Source organism: Acanthaster planci, linkage group LG14 (genome assembly GCF_054643075.1).
Source record: "Acanthaster planci isolate LZ-2023a linkage group LG14, COTS_SCS, whole genome shotgun sequence".
In the NCBI taxonomy this organism is placed as follows: domain Eukaryota; kingdom Metazoa; phylum Echinodermata; class Asteroidea; order Valvatida; family Acanthasteridae; genus Acanthaster; species Acanthaster planci.
The window spans coordinates 1,898,354-1,913,139 of record NC_141790.1 but is presented as its reverse complement, the minus strand read 5'-3'; the positions used below and the strand labels follow the sequence as shown (position 1 = coordinate 1,913,139).

Sequence of the window (14,786 nt, the reverse complement as noted above, 5' to 3'; positions counted from 1 at the left end):
GCCAGATCAAGCTATTTACCATGGTGCATCTTATTCTGATGCTACTTCTGAAATAATTGGCTAGGTTTCATATTATCAAACATGTTTATTGGAATAAGTTCAGCTGCTAGCTGGCAACTGGTATATTAATGGCAGCCATAGCCATGACATTTGGATGTGGCTTACCCATCAGTAATTGCCCCAGCTGAAATATAAACTTGAGTATATTTTGTAACAAGTTCTGGAACATCAAGCTATGTGACTAGACCATTTTTTTTTTAGATCTGATCAAAGAAAACATACGTGTTTGTCAGTTGGAAGGAAGAACTTCTCTTCAATGGCTGGGATCCACAGGCAATCCAGGTCTCCACGGAGTATCACTGAGGAGTCATTGGTGCTGACCATCTCAGGATAAACAGACAGATCGTCTACCATAGCAGCCTTGGAACTAGATGCAGAACAAGAGTGACGTGTGAGAAATTATTTGACATTCCTTGGCAGTTCAGGTACACAAGAAAGGAATCAAGTGCACAGGAGCCATCACTGTGGTGTATCTTGCTCAAAGACACAAGCTCAGCAGTCTCCAAATGATTTTCATGAACACCATTCTTAAGCTCTAGTATCGGCAAAATGAGTGTGATAAGAAGGCCTATCATCTTTGGACTCAGGAGCAGCCTACCTGCATCCACTGGATGCATTAAACAGCTCCGTCTTCCTACGGCGCTCATCAATATACCACGTCCGACCCTCAGCATCCTTGGCCAGTCCCGGCCACATCCGAACGTAGCCAATGACGATCTGAGACAACTCAGGAGGGCTCCCATCGATCACGGCGCCATCAGAGCAGACAACCTCTGATGGCTCCAGGGCTCGGTTGTACGCAATGACAGTGACGTAGTATCGGCCAGGAGAGGGCGCTGTCCAACTCGCATGAGTGGAAGTAGTCCTTGTCATCTGAAGAGATGGTAACATGAAAAAATTGCCACTAACAGTCCCCCTCACCCCCAACATCATTGTCACAAAAGAATTGTGCTCACTGCTTAACTAATTGAGCGATACATAAGCTTAACTTATTAGCAATGTGAAATTTTATCAACAATTTGAAAGCTTCAAACTGGCCATTCATCAATATGTGAAAAAGACAATTTCACTCAGTCAGGCCTTCACACAAGGAAAATCCAGGTCCATTTACAACTTACCTCATCTCTGACTCTTCCAATTGCGGCCTCATGCATCCAGCAAGATGTGGCAAACAGATACTGGTAAAACTTGACGCCACTTTCCTTGTCAAAGAACCCTTCCCAGTGAGCCGAGAGGTCACTGCCTTCCTGAAAGTCCACCTCATTGGATCCACGTATCCCATCATGCACCACACCGGCTTGGGGAGCGGATGTGTCCACTGTCACCTGCGAGTCGGACAAAGTTATAAATGATGTGCAGAGTCAAATTATTTATACATAGACAGTCTGCATTAATGCACCAGCTACTTACTGCCGTGATTGATGCATCGGGTCAGATTGAACAAGCCAAACCAACCTGAAAACGAATATCAGCTCCCCTAAAACCAAACACAACCACAACCCATGAAAAGTTGAAGTAAAACCGACAAGAACAGACCTAAAATCAAACATGCTCCCTCTGTAAAAACAAAAATATCTAGATCGACCAGAGAAAAGTTTTTTGTTTGGGGGGGAGTTTTAGCCAAACTTATACACATTGCATAAATTCTTCTGGAATAATTATCGAGAGAGCAGAAAAGTGTTAAAACGTATTTCTTTCAAAGTCCTGGTTGGAGTGTAGAAATGAGTAGAGCAGAGGAAAACTCTTCGTTATACCAGGCATTGTGACTCTGCAGTCTGTGGTAATATGAACCATTTGAATTTTCACACTGTTGCATGTTTTTTTTTACACTTATTGGGTTTTTTACCACGACGGCTTTTCCTAACCGATCCGACCTGAGAATTGCAAATGCAAACTGACACGAACTCACCCCAACTAAAATGGTAAGAAATCTCAATAGTCCAAAGTTGCTTTTGGGTCTAATCTGCACATACCCGGATTGTTTGAGTTGTTACCAGTCTGGCATGGTTGGTAACCGTCAGAGTGATGAAGTAATCAGTGTCATGGGCACCAATGTGGAAAGTTGGATTAAATCCGTAGTCTGCGGCATAACAGTCACCAATCGGGACACACATACAGCTAACTGGATCACAGTCCGTGTCCTAAAATTGCAAAATATGCACTATGTTAATGTAATGCGCTGCAAATCTCTATGAATAATTATCTTAAGCAGAGGACATGACAAAATTAAAGGGAAATGTTCAGAAATTGTCCTTTTCATTGTTTAACTCTGTTTCACTTATATTTTTTCCAACTGAATTGCACACTTGATGTGCTTTCCCTGAAAACGAGCAAAGTTGTTATAAGGTCTTTCAAAACACTGCATTGATGAACTTATGACAAAAAAATGAATTTGGCAGGAATGTTATTTTTTGAGGCACTAGGTTTCAAGCCGAGTAAAATATTCAAAGTCTGTCTTGCCGCACATACCGCATTGATTCTCCTGGCAGGAATTGTCTGGCTTCCATACTCTGTCTCTGTGACGGGGTCCCAGAGACGCCAGTGGATAGTCCTGACTCCGCTGTGAATGTCGTATGTCCTAAATGCAACACTGTGGGGGGGGGGGAGGAAAAGTCTTTACGTTCCATTTGACTCATCCAGAAAATAATAAGTTTCAATTTCTGAGCTGCACTGGAGATCTGTAATTTCACTGGATAGTCAGTTGTATTTCCCACTTTGCGCATCAGTTGGGTTCACAATTAAAGTGTTAAAAAATGTCAGAAATATTTGTCATTTACATCCGTTTGGCTTCTGCAGGTTGAAAAACAAAGCCAGATACCCTTTTCAGCTACTATTTTTCCATTCCAAGGGTCACATCAGATTACATGTCAGGTGAGATTTAAATGAGCTGAGAAGTTTGCCAACTTGGGATTTGAACCTGAAACCTCTGGACAGTGCCATTCAAGCATTCTTACTATTCGGCTTTTCCAGAAAAAGCTCTTCCTCCCTTCTCCCACAAACAAATTTTGATGCAGAAAGTACACAAACAAGGACAAAAACACTCTAAATAGAACGATTAACAACAAACAAACTGAGCCAGAAGATATCTTTTGACTTACATGTACACCTAGTGTTTCATTCGAGTCCATCACAAGTCCTTTAACAAGTCCCTTCACAAAGCCAGTCACAACTCCCTTCCAAAGGCCAGTCACAGGTCCCTTCCCAAGGTCAGTAACAAGTCCCTTCCCAAGGCCAGTCACAAGTCCCTTCCAAAGGCCATTCACAAGTCCCTTCCCAAGGCCAGTCACAAGTCCCTTCCAAAGGCCATTCACAAGTCCCTTCCCAAGGCCAGTCACAAGTCCCTTCATAAGGCCAGTCACAAGTCCCTTCACAAGGCCAGTCACAAGTCCCCTCACACGGCCAGTCACGAGTTCCTTCCCAAGGCCAGTCACAAGTCCCTTCCCAAGGCCAGTCACAAGTCCCTTCCAAAGGCTATTCACAAGTCCCTTCCCAAGGCCAGTCACAAGTCCCCTCACAAGGCCAGTCACGAGTCCCTTCCCAAGGCCAGTCACAAGTCCCTTCCCAAGACCAGTAACAAGTCCCTTCCCAAGGCCAGTCACAAGTCCCTTCCCAAGGCCAGTCACAAGTCCCTTCACAAGGCCAGTCACAAGTCCCATCACAAGGCCAATCATAAGTAACAGGGTGAAAAATGACAAAAAGATGCTTTTGTCACAGCTCATTTGAATAGCTTATGAATTGGCTTAAGATTGAGTGACTTGTGATGGCCGAACAGAGGCTTGTTATAGACTTGAATACAACAATGCTTACACCAGATTGAGAACTACTAGTTCCTGAGCTTGCACAATGAGCATTTTTGCGCATGGTGTCCCGCACAAGTATTTTGCCCAAGGTATAAGCAGAGATATGTACTGTGTGCTGTATCACTTTATTTATTACAACTGAGGTCATTCTACCATGATGCGTAACAAGAACAATACTTACCTCATTTCATGCAGATCGTCTGAGTTATGAATGGCCAGGTTCACCTCTCCGTCCCGTACTAGCCAGAAGTCTTCAATAATTGGCGGGGATGAGTCGGTGTGGACCAACACGCTGTCCCTCACAGAGTGACCTGCAAGGTCCCTGGCCTCCACCCAGAATCGTATAGAATCGCCGTCCACTAACCTCAGGTAGTACGTCGCCTGCGTGCTTGTGGCTTCGTTTCTCCAGTTGTCGGAGTTGCCATCGCTCACTGCAACAGTGGTCCTACCGCCGCTGTGGTCGATGTCGTAAAAGACGCGAAACTGCGTCACACCAAGTGCATGAGGGATAGCTGCACGGCCACGCCGCCCAAAGTTCTGATCATAATCTAGGAAAATAAAAGTGATTTGTATTCACAAAATTTTTACTCAGTGTTACAGCTAACAATTATTTACACATTTAAATACACCAAACAAATTAAGGTAATTACCACTGTCAATGAAACCGGCAGTGTAGGATCCAATTGGTTTCAGAAGTCCTTGGTTTACATGATGCATGTTAATGAATCGGTTTGTCCAGACTAAATCTACCGAGGTTTGCCCGCCAGAGTTCAGACTGGTCAGCCACAGGTAGTCAGTCTTTGAAGATGCTGAGGTCACACGCAGAGGGGAATCGGTCTGAATGGTGACATCACTGGGATCGTTATCAAAGAAAATGAAACGCCTGCAGAGTCTGAAGTTGCCGGCGTTGTCAACGACAGTGAGGATGACTGAGTACACACCTGGGAAACAGGTGGGAAAGAGAGAAGCAATTAATGCCTTCCTTCAACCACAGAAATGATGATGTTCTGTAATTGACCAAAATATACATCTAATGAAGAAACTCAATTGAGTCTATTTACTCAACAGAAAATACTGTCAATTAATTAATTATTGAGGGAAACTCTCTAGGTGGCTTGCAGAGAAACTAGCCAAACTGGTACTTGAACCAATTCTAAGAACATGACCTCACTCTTCATGAAACCCCTTCAAACCAATTTTAATAAAGTGAGGGCTGGTTTAAAGTAACCTACACATACAACAGACTACATACAATGCAAACCATGGCCTTTGCAACCAACCACAGAATAAATATTATGGCCTCTGCAACCTACCACAGAATACATATTATGGCCTCTGCAACCTACCACAGAATAAATATTATGGCCTCTGCAACCTACCACAGAATACATCCAATGGCCTCTGCAACCTACCAACATGGGGTAAAGTGACCCTCTGGCCTGAGCTGGTCACTCCAGAATATACGGGTGGACTGTCATAGATTTCTGTCATCTCGCTACCATGGCTACCGGATAGCTGTCGCACTACCAGGTCATACTCCTTAATACCAGCCAGATCGTCGGCCCAGCCTTGCCATGTGACTGTTATCGCTCCCTGCAAAATGTATTGCAAAATTGGAGAGCTCAAACAAAGCCGATCATTGCGCATACAAAAGGAAACAGCTGGTGTTGTTAGGCAAAGTAAAACAAGTCAAAAACACAGTTTCTCGTCTGCCTTGTTCAAACCGAAGAGGTGGTGGTCTTTTCTTTTAGGTGGCAGATTGTTCCAAATGGAGGATGGATTTTCATGACATTTGACCAGATAAATGTGTAGGAGTTGGCACCATTCAAGAGGTGTTAAACTTGTATTTACTGCAACAGATCTTTACAAGAACAGAATAAAAAGTCAAAAATATATTGCAACTTTTACAAAAAAAAAAAGAAAATTAAAAGAAACTGCTGATAAAGGGGAAACTGGAAGTGGCAGGCATGAGAAATTCTTTTTTGGTCTTAATTCTCTCTAATATTCAAGGAGAGCAAGAATTGTTAATGCTAAATGCCCAAGGCAGTATCTGCTCTGACAAAGCAAGCACCTGGCACTGCCAAAGAGGAGAAGGGATGCTAGGAAAACGTCAACTTCATTGGTGCATGGTGCACCTGTTAGGACCATTTCAACAGAAAATGGTCACGAGTGCTCAGTAAATTCCACACCTTAAGCCCTGGAGCACATCACTAGGCCACCACCATTGAATTTGAAATTGGTAATGGATATGAACCTACAGTACTTTCAACGGTATTAGTCTCCGACACAATTGTTTTCCTCAAACCATGTACCAATGCCCTCTAGCGACAGGTTTAAAACATGATTAAAATCTATTTTGAATAGATGTCTGTGGCAAAATTTGCCGGAATGGCTTGAAAATTGATAGATACAGTGACTCTAATGCATGCAATGTTTGTGCAAAAAATTGGGCCGATGAGGTCATCGGACCAGAAGTTATAACAAAAAGACCTTTAATTCATTAAAACTGCTAAAAAAATCAATCCCGACAACTACAAGCCGAAGTTTCCCCGTCAAAAACTAGAGTAAATATCTGCATCTACTGCGCAAGGTATTGGGCTGATTTTTTTGTTTATTCACACTTTGTGCCGCTAATGAAAACAATGGCCATCCGCCGGTAATGCTGGTAACACAACTCATAGGGGTAAGAACCGTAGTGGTAAGAGCCATTTTTGCTGTACAAGTAACACGTACCGTATAAATTGAGCCACACTGTTTCAGGGAATCTGGCAAGTGTCCAACCATGCATATCGGGCCCTGCATATACTGTGTATGTTAAATTTTGAACTGTGGATTTAACAACGGCAGTTCGATTTCTGCCCTTTCCAACTAATTTTTTTTATACAACCGAAGTTCCGGAGTTCTCGAAACAGTTCGTCTCGTCCTCTACTTGCAAACATTAAGAAAAATACATGCAAGCACAGTTCAACAGCAGAGATGCCACAGGGTCTGCTCTTAAAAACCGGAACTTTATTAATCGTAGCAAATAACATTGAAGTGCACCGTTGAGCATAGGCAACGGAGCGCATAACAAACCAGGGTTCTTTTCTTGTACAGTCATGTCTGGTTCCACTTACATTCCACCTTTGATTCAAAGGCTTTTAAGTTGTCCATTCTTTCTAAAATTTTCAATGTTTCCATATTTTGACAAATTCTGTAGCATGACATATGAGATTTTGTTCCCTCCAAACCATGCAAGATTACGGTGCAGACATCAATCAACAGCTCTTCCAGCAAAACACAAGTGCACGATGATATGCTTGGTTCCCGGTTTGTTGTATACAATATTCCTATTCACACAATCACTGCTACTGGGAATCGCTGACTGACTTGATAGTTTGAATTCAAGGATGTGTAATAAATGGCTCAGTACGCTAACCACCCACATATGGTGTACAATATAGTAGACTACTTGGCGCTGCTGAAACTCTGGTCATTTCAGAAGGCATGCCGGCAGTGCATCACGCTGCATCGTATGCAAGCTCGGAAGCCTTGCTTTAAGGCCACTAATGGCTGCACATGTGCAAGCAGTGCGTGACTGGCACTGAAACTGAGACGCACAGAAATGAAAATAAATAAATGCATTCCCATTTGTATTTTCTTTTGACCCAGAAGGGAAAAAACGGAAACATGGAATTTCCGGGGACCGTTTAAAAAAACCCAAAAATCCTGATAAAACCGGAAAAGCGACATCTCTGAATTGTCAGTTAAACAATCTAACCTGTGTGGTTACATCATTTCCTGCATTCAGCATGCTTGTTCTGCATCCTCCAGCAGCACCGACGCAGTGGTAGGGCTCCACAAAGTCAAAGGTGAAAGTTGAGTAGGCGGAGCTTGTTCGGCCGCTGTAGTAGCGTGTGCTGATGCGATTGGACAAGTCCCTGTTGAAAAGCTTCAGGTACCCGCCGTTTGTTGCAGACACATCAATCCGCAGTCTGCAATTCAACAGGTAGAATGTAAAAGATTGTGAAATACACTTATTCCTCTTAAGAGATACATCAATGAGTATAGAAGTCTCATTGTTCAGAGTACAATTGTTGGAAAGACAATTTGCTGCCCTACGCTTATAGCTATCAAATTTGATGAGGCCTGACCAAATACAGTATCAGTGTAAAAAGTGTGAAATTTCTCACAAGGCAACACACGCGGGCACTCCCAATCTTTGAAGGAGGCACTGAAAGCCATGTTGCTTGTACGTGAGTTGTGTGACATTTCAAAAGTTCAAATAGAGAAACTGTGGGAAGAGGCCAGGGCAATTGACTCCTGCTTTCTGCCGGAGACGCCTGCTCCCCACGTGCAGTTTAGCCACAGTTTAGCCAGATGTGTACAGACTGCACTTCATTCTGTCAGGTCAAACTTCTGAGCATATTGCTGAGGTGTTCTTGGTGTGTCATATGCAGACCTTTCTCTTTTAAATGAGATTTACAGTTGAGTGGAAATGTTTTGCTATAATACCTTCCCGGGTATGGATAAAGGGGGAGGGGTCGGGAGAGGTAGTAAACACCGGCCACCTGAGACAAAACAAAAGGGCGGGAAAAAAAAATAACTACTTAAAAAGTAAGGTGACCAATGCCACTGTAAAAAAATGCAAGCAATGCATAATGTTTCATCATCGTTTCTGCTTGTCTGTAAAAAATGAGACATTAAAAAAAATCTCCAGCCTGACCCCCCCGTAAATTTCCTAGATCCATCCCTGATCATTGCATTGAACACATGCACGATAGCTTCCCTCATGTTTCTTTAGTTCCTGCCATTTTTATGAAGTCAGCAAACCCACAAACAGATAAAACAGGAACGTCGAGGTCTGTTGTCAGGGCAGGTCATTTTCATATCTCTTTTGATACAGAATACTGAGAAAAGTATTAGTGACTTTGTTTTTTCGAGCCCTGCAAGGTAGTGTACAGACAACTCCAAGAACTCAGTAAATGAAGTGTAATTGGACAAGTAGAATTAGAGACCATTCCTGCGGTGGTACAACACTCATGGACAGGTGGTACCTGCGCAAATGTCACATGCCTGTTCGACCAATCCGCCCTGAGCTGAAGTGCACCCTCACCAGCAAAAGAAAGACAGATGGTTCCAACCAGATTCTTGCACGCGCTCAGCAGGCACGCAAAGACCATACATTCCAGACTAATTTCTTTGTGCATACTCACCGTGCTCTGCGTCAAAAGAGCATAAACTTGCGCACCTATGCCGTGAATGCATACCAAAGGACTGTGAATATCATTTCAAAAAACGCCCTCTTTTGTTCCTCCTCGGAGAGGACAGGTTGTCCTGACTTGCTTAACGCACACACGCGCATCAAGCTAAAGAATGTGCATGTGAGCAGGGGTCCACAGCAGTTATGGCACCATATTTGATTAGTCTATAATCTCAATGCTAACAAAGAGAGAAATAAGGGTAAAATGTAAGCTTAAATACTACTGCTGCCATGAACTGGGTTTGTGTGCATTAAGATGAAAACTAGTGGGGTGGACACTGAGTAACAGCCTGTCTCAGGCATGCACATGGTCCGCAGTGATTCATAAACATCAAGTGGGCTTCTTGGACTTACACGTCTCCTGTTGATGGGTTCCAAGAGTTATAGTTCAGAGTGAAGGTCACCTCACAGGTCACCAGGGCTGTATTGGGTCTGTCTTGGTTAAAGGACCTTCCAGTTGTCGATGTTGTACAATCCTGGGAGCCTACTGAATAAATGCTGCTTGAACCCCCTAGCATAGTAATGGAGGGAGATAATTGTATTCAGTCAGTATTAGGTACATATCAGCACTGAAATGTGATTTGATTAACGCACGCTTCCTCAGACATGACTGGAATTATTTTTCTCCGGGAGTAACTCACGATTCACAGCAGCTGTGACTCTTGCACCCACAATGCCAAGTCCAACACTTTCAATGTAGGGATGTCCACCGGCGCTGGGGCTCGGCAGTCCGGTTGGTTGGTAGGAGCTTACCCAGTTGACCCTGAGGTTTCTGAAGTTCTGGACATTCGAGTAGACGGTGGCTGTGCTCCCCTGGACTGTGGGCGATTCTAGAGTAGTCGTCCCCATGATCAGGGTGGCACGGTGCTCTGAGAGGGTTGGCGAATGACTCACTACCAGGAAGTAATAGAGAGTGATTTAAAGCATTCTATTTTTGGTTCAACAAGTACCAAGTTTAATAATAACTTCTGACGGGTGTACATGTCTTCATGTGGATTACTTTTCTTGGAATGTTTTCTTCCAAATCATGCATTGGCTGATCAAAAGGCTGTTTAAGATTGTGTCCCACAACTAACACTTCACATTTCCGAATTATTTTGGCCAGACACAAATGAGAAGATCCAATTCTTTAAACACTGCATGGGTCCTGGAGAGAAGTCTCCAAATTTTATGAGAGAGATGTGTAGTTTGCAATAAGGCTTGTAGTTTCATCTTGGAGAGTGTCTGTCTCTCAAGTTAAGGTTTGCTCTTCCTCTAACAATTTCCAACTCACTTGTTCTGCAGTCTCTTCCCGAGAATCCGCTGTTGCATGAGCATCGGTAGTCTGTGCAGGATCCCGGGTAGCAGGCATTGCTGTCACTCCTCCAGGAACACTGCTCTGAACACAAAATGAAGAAAAGGATAGACTGACGGAAGCAAACTTCATCCGCTCCATTCAGGAGCAAAAGGTGGCATGTTTTAGCATGTCCCTTTGAATGGGAACACACTACGTGCACACTCAAGTTCACCCAACCTTTGGACAAGCCATAATGATTATGTGCCAGTGCACAACTGAATGTTGTTGGAATATATGGTTATTGGTATGCACAAACTCTTTGAGAAACTCTCCACCAAATAATCACTTCTTTAATGGCGATGGGAAACTTCTACTTGCAGTGAATCTCCTACTTTGCAGACATTTCTGATTTACACCTGGATGTCCTAGCCTAGACTCATTTACCAGCCATTTCTTGGCCCTAAGTGAAAACTGTGCTGCATTCAAAAAGTGATTTATCACTACAGTTATTACCAAAACACAGCCACATGCAGAACTTTTGGACTGAAAACAAATTAACATTCTTCTTGAATGATGCTTTTATGTTTTGAATGATGACATATGAAGGATCCAAGTCAACATTCTGGAGGGTTTAAAAATTTGTTTAAATCATACATACTATATATTGTGGGCAGTTTTAAAAGTGCTTCTGACATATGCATAAACCTCCCTAGTCATGAAGTTGCAACTCTTTGGAAGCCTATGGCCCAGACAGTCTGAAAGGTAAGTAGGACTTCCCTTTTGCAATAAATACCAGTCGGTTTTGAACATCCCCAAGCCAATGGCAACAGAAAGGGACGGGCAAGGGCAGTGAAGCCTGCCCCCCTTACTTTTTGCAGGTCCTATAATTGGGTGGGGCTCCATGGATCAAGTCCTAAATGGCTGATGCCTGACGGTCTAACAACTGGCCCTACCACTTCGAAAATCATTCTGCTGCAGTGTCTCAAGCTATACACTTACTAATGCAGCGGCTCATATCATCATTCTTCTTGTAGGCTGATCCTACAGCAGAGCCGAATTCACCGTCACATCGGTCACATTTCTGGTTTGAGGAACTGCTGCAGAAAACCTCAACACAGTGTGCAATGGGTGTGCATTCTGTAAAATAAATGAATACACCACAAAGAATCCACAGATGGATCTAAAGCTAAATTCTCGGGGGTGGGGTGTTGTTTGGGTGGAAATATTTTTGGGTATACTTTTATGGCCTTAACGAGGCAGAAGGGTACATGTATATACTTTATGAGGCTTTAACAAGTTTTTAGACAGAAATGAAATAAAATAGACCCCAAAAATTCGACTTTATCTTGTTCTCTTTAAATAAAAAATAAGCATTTTGGGGGGGGTCAATTTGAATAATTGAGTACACGTATCTGAACATACAACCTGCTATTCAATTGAATATTCATACATGTATATTCGGTTAATTTCCAACAGAAGCAGAAACAAAACACCTTTCTATACAGAGAAAAAAAGGAAGCCTTGAAGGAAAAGTCCTCTTTTGTCTCGACTGTTGGGCATATGCACTGAACTCTTATTAAGTTACTCTTAACATCGTGAAATATAATTTTTCCACCTTGTAATCTTTCCCTTTTTATATCCATAATTTTTATCTTATAAAATACATATTCAAATATTGGATATTATTTAGAATTATTGATTGAACATCCGAATAGTCAGTCCCAAATCCTCCAATTTCAATGCGATTTTACATACACCTTTGGGAGTTAGGGTTAAGAATAGACAAATCATGTGTTCGCCATTCGATCCTTTAAAATTAACATTGGCAACAGTTTTCTAAGAGCCCTTTCATGCCATTTGCAGGAGTAAACTTGTTTCTAAAATTAAACAGGTTCTAGCTACAAAAAGCTATGGCAGTGACTGAGATTAACTCAAATCCTCATGCTTACGACTGCATCTTGGAGAGTAGTAGCCTCGATTACAGTTGGCACAGTAGTCAGGTCTTGTGCAAGACCCGCCATTGGAGCAAGTGGTGACACCAAAACAAATGGCTACAACAGAATCACATTTAGAAGTCAGAAAGAAGCACACATATGCATACAATGTACCAAAGACTTCAGTGACAATTTAAGGGAAGTGCCTTTCTTGGGGGACAGGTGCAAATTTGGCCAAACAACGTGGCATTTCATATAGGGTGGTGATATACATGTACATGTATATGTACTTTGGAGCTTTTGTCCACCGTTGGAAGGAATTAATGGGAGTGAAAAAGATGTTTCAAAAATCACCTCTCTTGCATTACATTTAAACTTGCTTTTTGTTTTGTTGGGGGGGGGTTATACACATGTACACATGCATGTCCAATATTGATCAGGATGTACATGTAAATACAGTGGTGCACGTTAATTAAGGCAAACTTGGAAGGCAAGGTGTTGAGAAAGAATTCCATATATGGAAAACACTATTTCCCTTAAAATGTATTATTAGCCATCAGAAATCCTAAAAAGTGAAATGAAGCAAAGACATTTTTGTAGAATTAATTTACTTAGAAAACACCTACATGTAGGTTAAGTGTCGTGGGTTTCTGCCCAGAAGTCTTGTCCACAACTCTGTGCACAATTCTATGTGTAAAAGGCATTACGGCGAGAACCAGCGCGTGAACCAACACGTGTGCGTACTCCATTTGTTTGTACTGCACTTCTGGTTCACAGTGATGTCACACTTTGGTACTCTATAGGGATAATTATTCAAAGTGTGAAAGGGCAAATGATGCAAATTCTATGTAACTATTGAACTTTCAGCCACTGAGAGTTGCGAACTGTGCGTCAGGATGCTGAGCATTGCGCAATCATTCTGTCACAGCCAATCTAAGGGTTAATCCATTTAAACATTTTGCTCATCGCCACCCTATTCACTCCACCGCATCCACGTAGTGGTTGTTTCCAATATAGCACTCATGAGTCTCAGGAGGCTATATTTGATTTTTACCTGTGGCACTTAAAATAGGATCCAAAGTACTCTTTGATGCCAGGTCCACCAATGTATAGTGCTTTCGAGTTTCATCATGAGGTTAAATCGGTCTATACTGGAATATCCATAGAGCCACACACTGGTATAGAGCACTCATGAGTATCTCTGCTTGGTGACTGGCAATGCTGGTGTCTTACAGACTACAGAGAGATACAATTAATCCTTAGGTCAGAAATAGGAAACATTTATAGAGGGCCTGCGTGGAGCGCCCTCCCAGAGGACATGTTTTGTTATTTAGATTTCATGACAATGAATGCACAGTACTCGAGCCTATCCTAGAGAAAGAAGGAAATGCCCGGCCAACTGTCGAACGTGACGTCATACATACTGTACATGTAGGGGGTCTAGACCTACAGAACTGACATTTGCCTTAGCTGGGCAATCCAACACTTAACAATAGAAGTTTCTATATTTGTTGCATCTCTGTTCATGCTAAAACTAGTGAAAGAATGGAATAAATGATAATCAGCGGGGAGAATTTGAAATGGGGCGAAATGGGAGTGGGAAGACCTGAATGGAAACGGGGCGAAGTGACCGACATCCCTGCAGATACTGTAGATACCATATGTGTACATGCACATGTACATGCTGTACGGTACGAATCCAGAAACCTCAACAAAACTTACCAAATTCGGCGAGGAAAAGTAACTTTTACCCTGCCTCGATCACAATTAATTGGGTTGCTCTTTGTACCCCCTTTTACATTTCCGTCAGAGTGAAAAATCATAACGAATGGAGGTAGTACAGCACGGTTTGTTTCCTTCCTTATCTGGCCACACTCACCGGTGTTGCAATTTGTTGAGACGTCTCCAGTCCAGCCAGTGCAACACCTGTTGCAGGTTCGATCCCTGCACAAAATATACGGGCACTTTTCACGAGAATTCAAGGTGTGTGTGTGTGGGGGGGGGTGTTCAACTCGTTGATGAAATTATACGTCTTAGTGATCAGTTGCTCTTCGGGGGGGGGGGGGACTGGTTTGGCATCAGCAATCCCACACACGGAGGTCTTTTCCCAATGGGAACAGTAAAATGACCAAAAGCAAATGGGGGCCGTTTTTAACAGTCCTTGTTTAATTTAATTCTAATTGGGCCTACAAGTACCACTACAAGCACCCGGTAGCTGCCTTTTGTGATTTGCCGCACGAGGATATCCCTACAAGACTGAGACGTGGCAAATAAAATGCCTGGCAGCTACGAGGCCGAGGCGTGGCCAATAAATAACCCTAGCTGCTACTAGCCCCATTAGTGTGGCACGGACTCTCACTCGGCTCCCGATCCATTACGGATGGATCGGGAGTGAGAGTCCGTACCACACATTTGAGGGGCTAAGCTGCTACAGGACTGAGGCGTGGCCAGTAAATTACCCTAGAAGGTACGGA

The 14,786-nt window shown here is 42.9% G+C and overlaps 1 protein-coding gene across 3 annotated transcripts in view; it reads right to left on the bottom strand.

Annotated features, from left to right (window-relative positions):
- The window catches only part of LOC110986023 (uncharacterized), a 47,220-nt gene that overhangs the window by 31,299 nt on the left and 1,135 nt on the right, over positions 1-14,786 (bottom strand). The window contains exons 3-17 of one of the 3 annotated variants that reach the window (XM_087146054.1): positions 14,192-14,256; positions 12,328-12,429; positions 11,378-11,515; positions 10,376-10,480; positions 9,744-9,995; positions 9,457-9,613; positions 7,621-7,834; positions 5,273-5,453; positions 4,511-4,801; positions 4,042-4,408; positions 2,530-2,650; positions 2,034-2,201; positions 1,179-1,385; positions 659-933; positions 283-427 (exon numbers count right to left, since the gene is read on the bottom strand). In XM_087146054.1, coding sequence (XP_087002180.1) covers positions 283-427; positions 659-933; positions 1,179-1,385; positions 2,034-2,201; positions 2,530-2,650; positions 4,042-4,408; positions 4,511-4,801; positions 5,273-5,453; positions 7,621-7,834; positions 9,457-9,613; positions 9,744-9,995; positions 10,376-10,480; positions 11,378-11,515; positions 12,328-12,429; positions 14,192-14,256 — 2,788 coding nt within the window. The other 2 variants (XM_087146055.1, XM_087146056.1) reach the window with 2 other exon arrangements.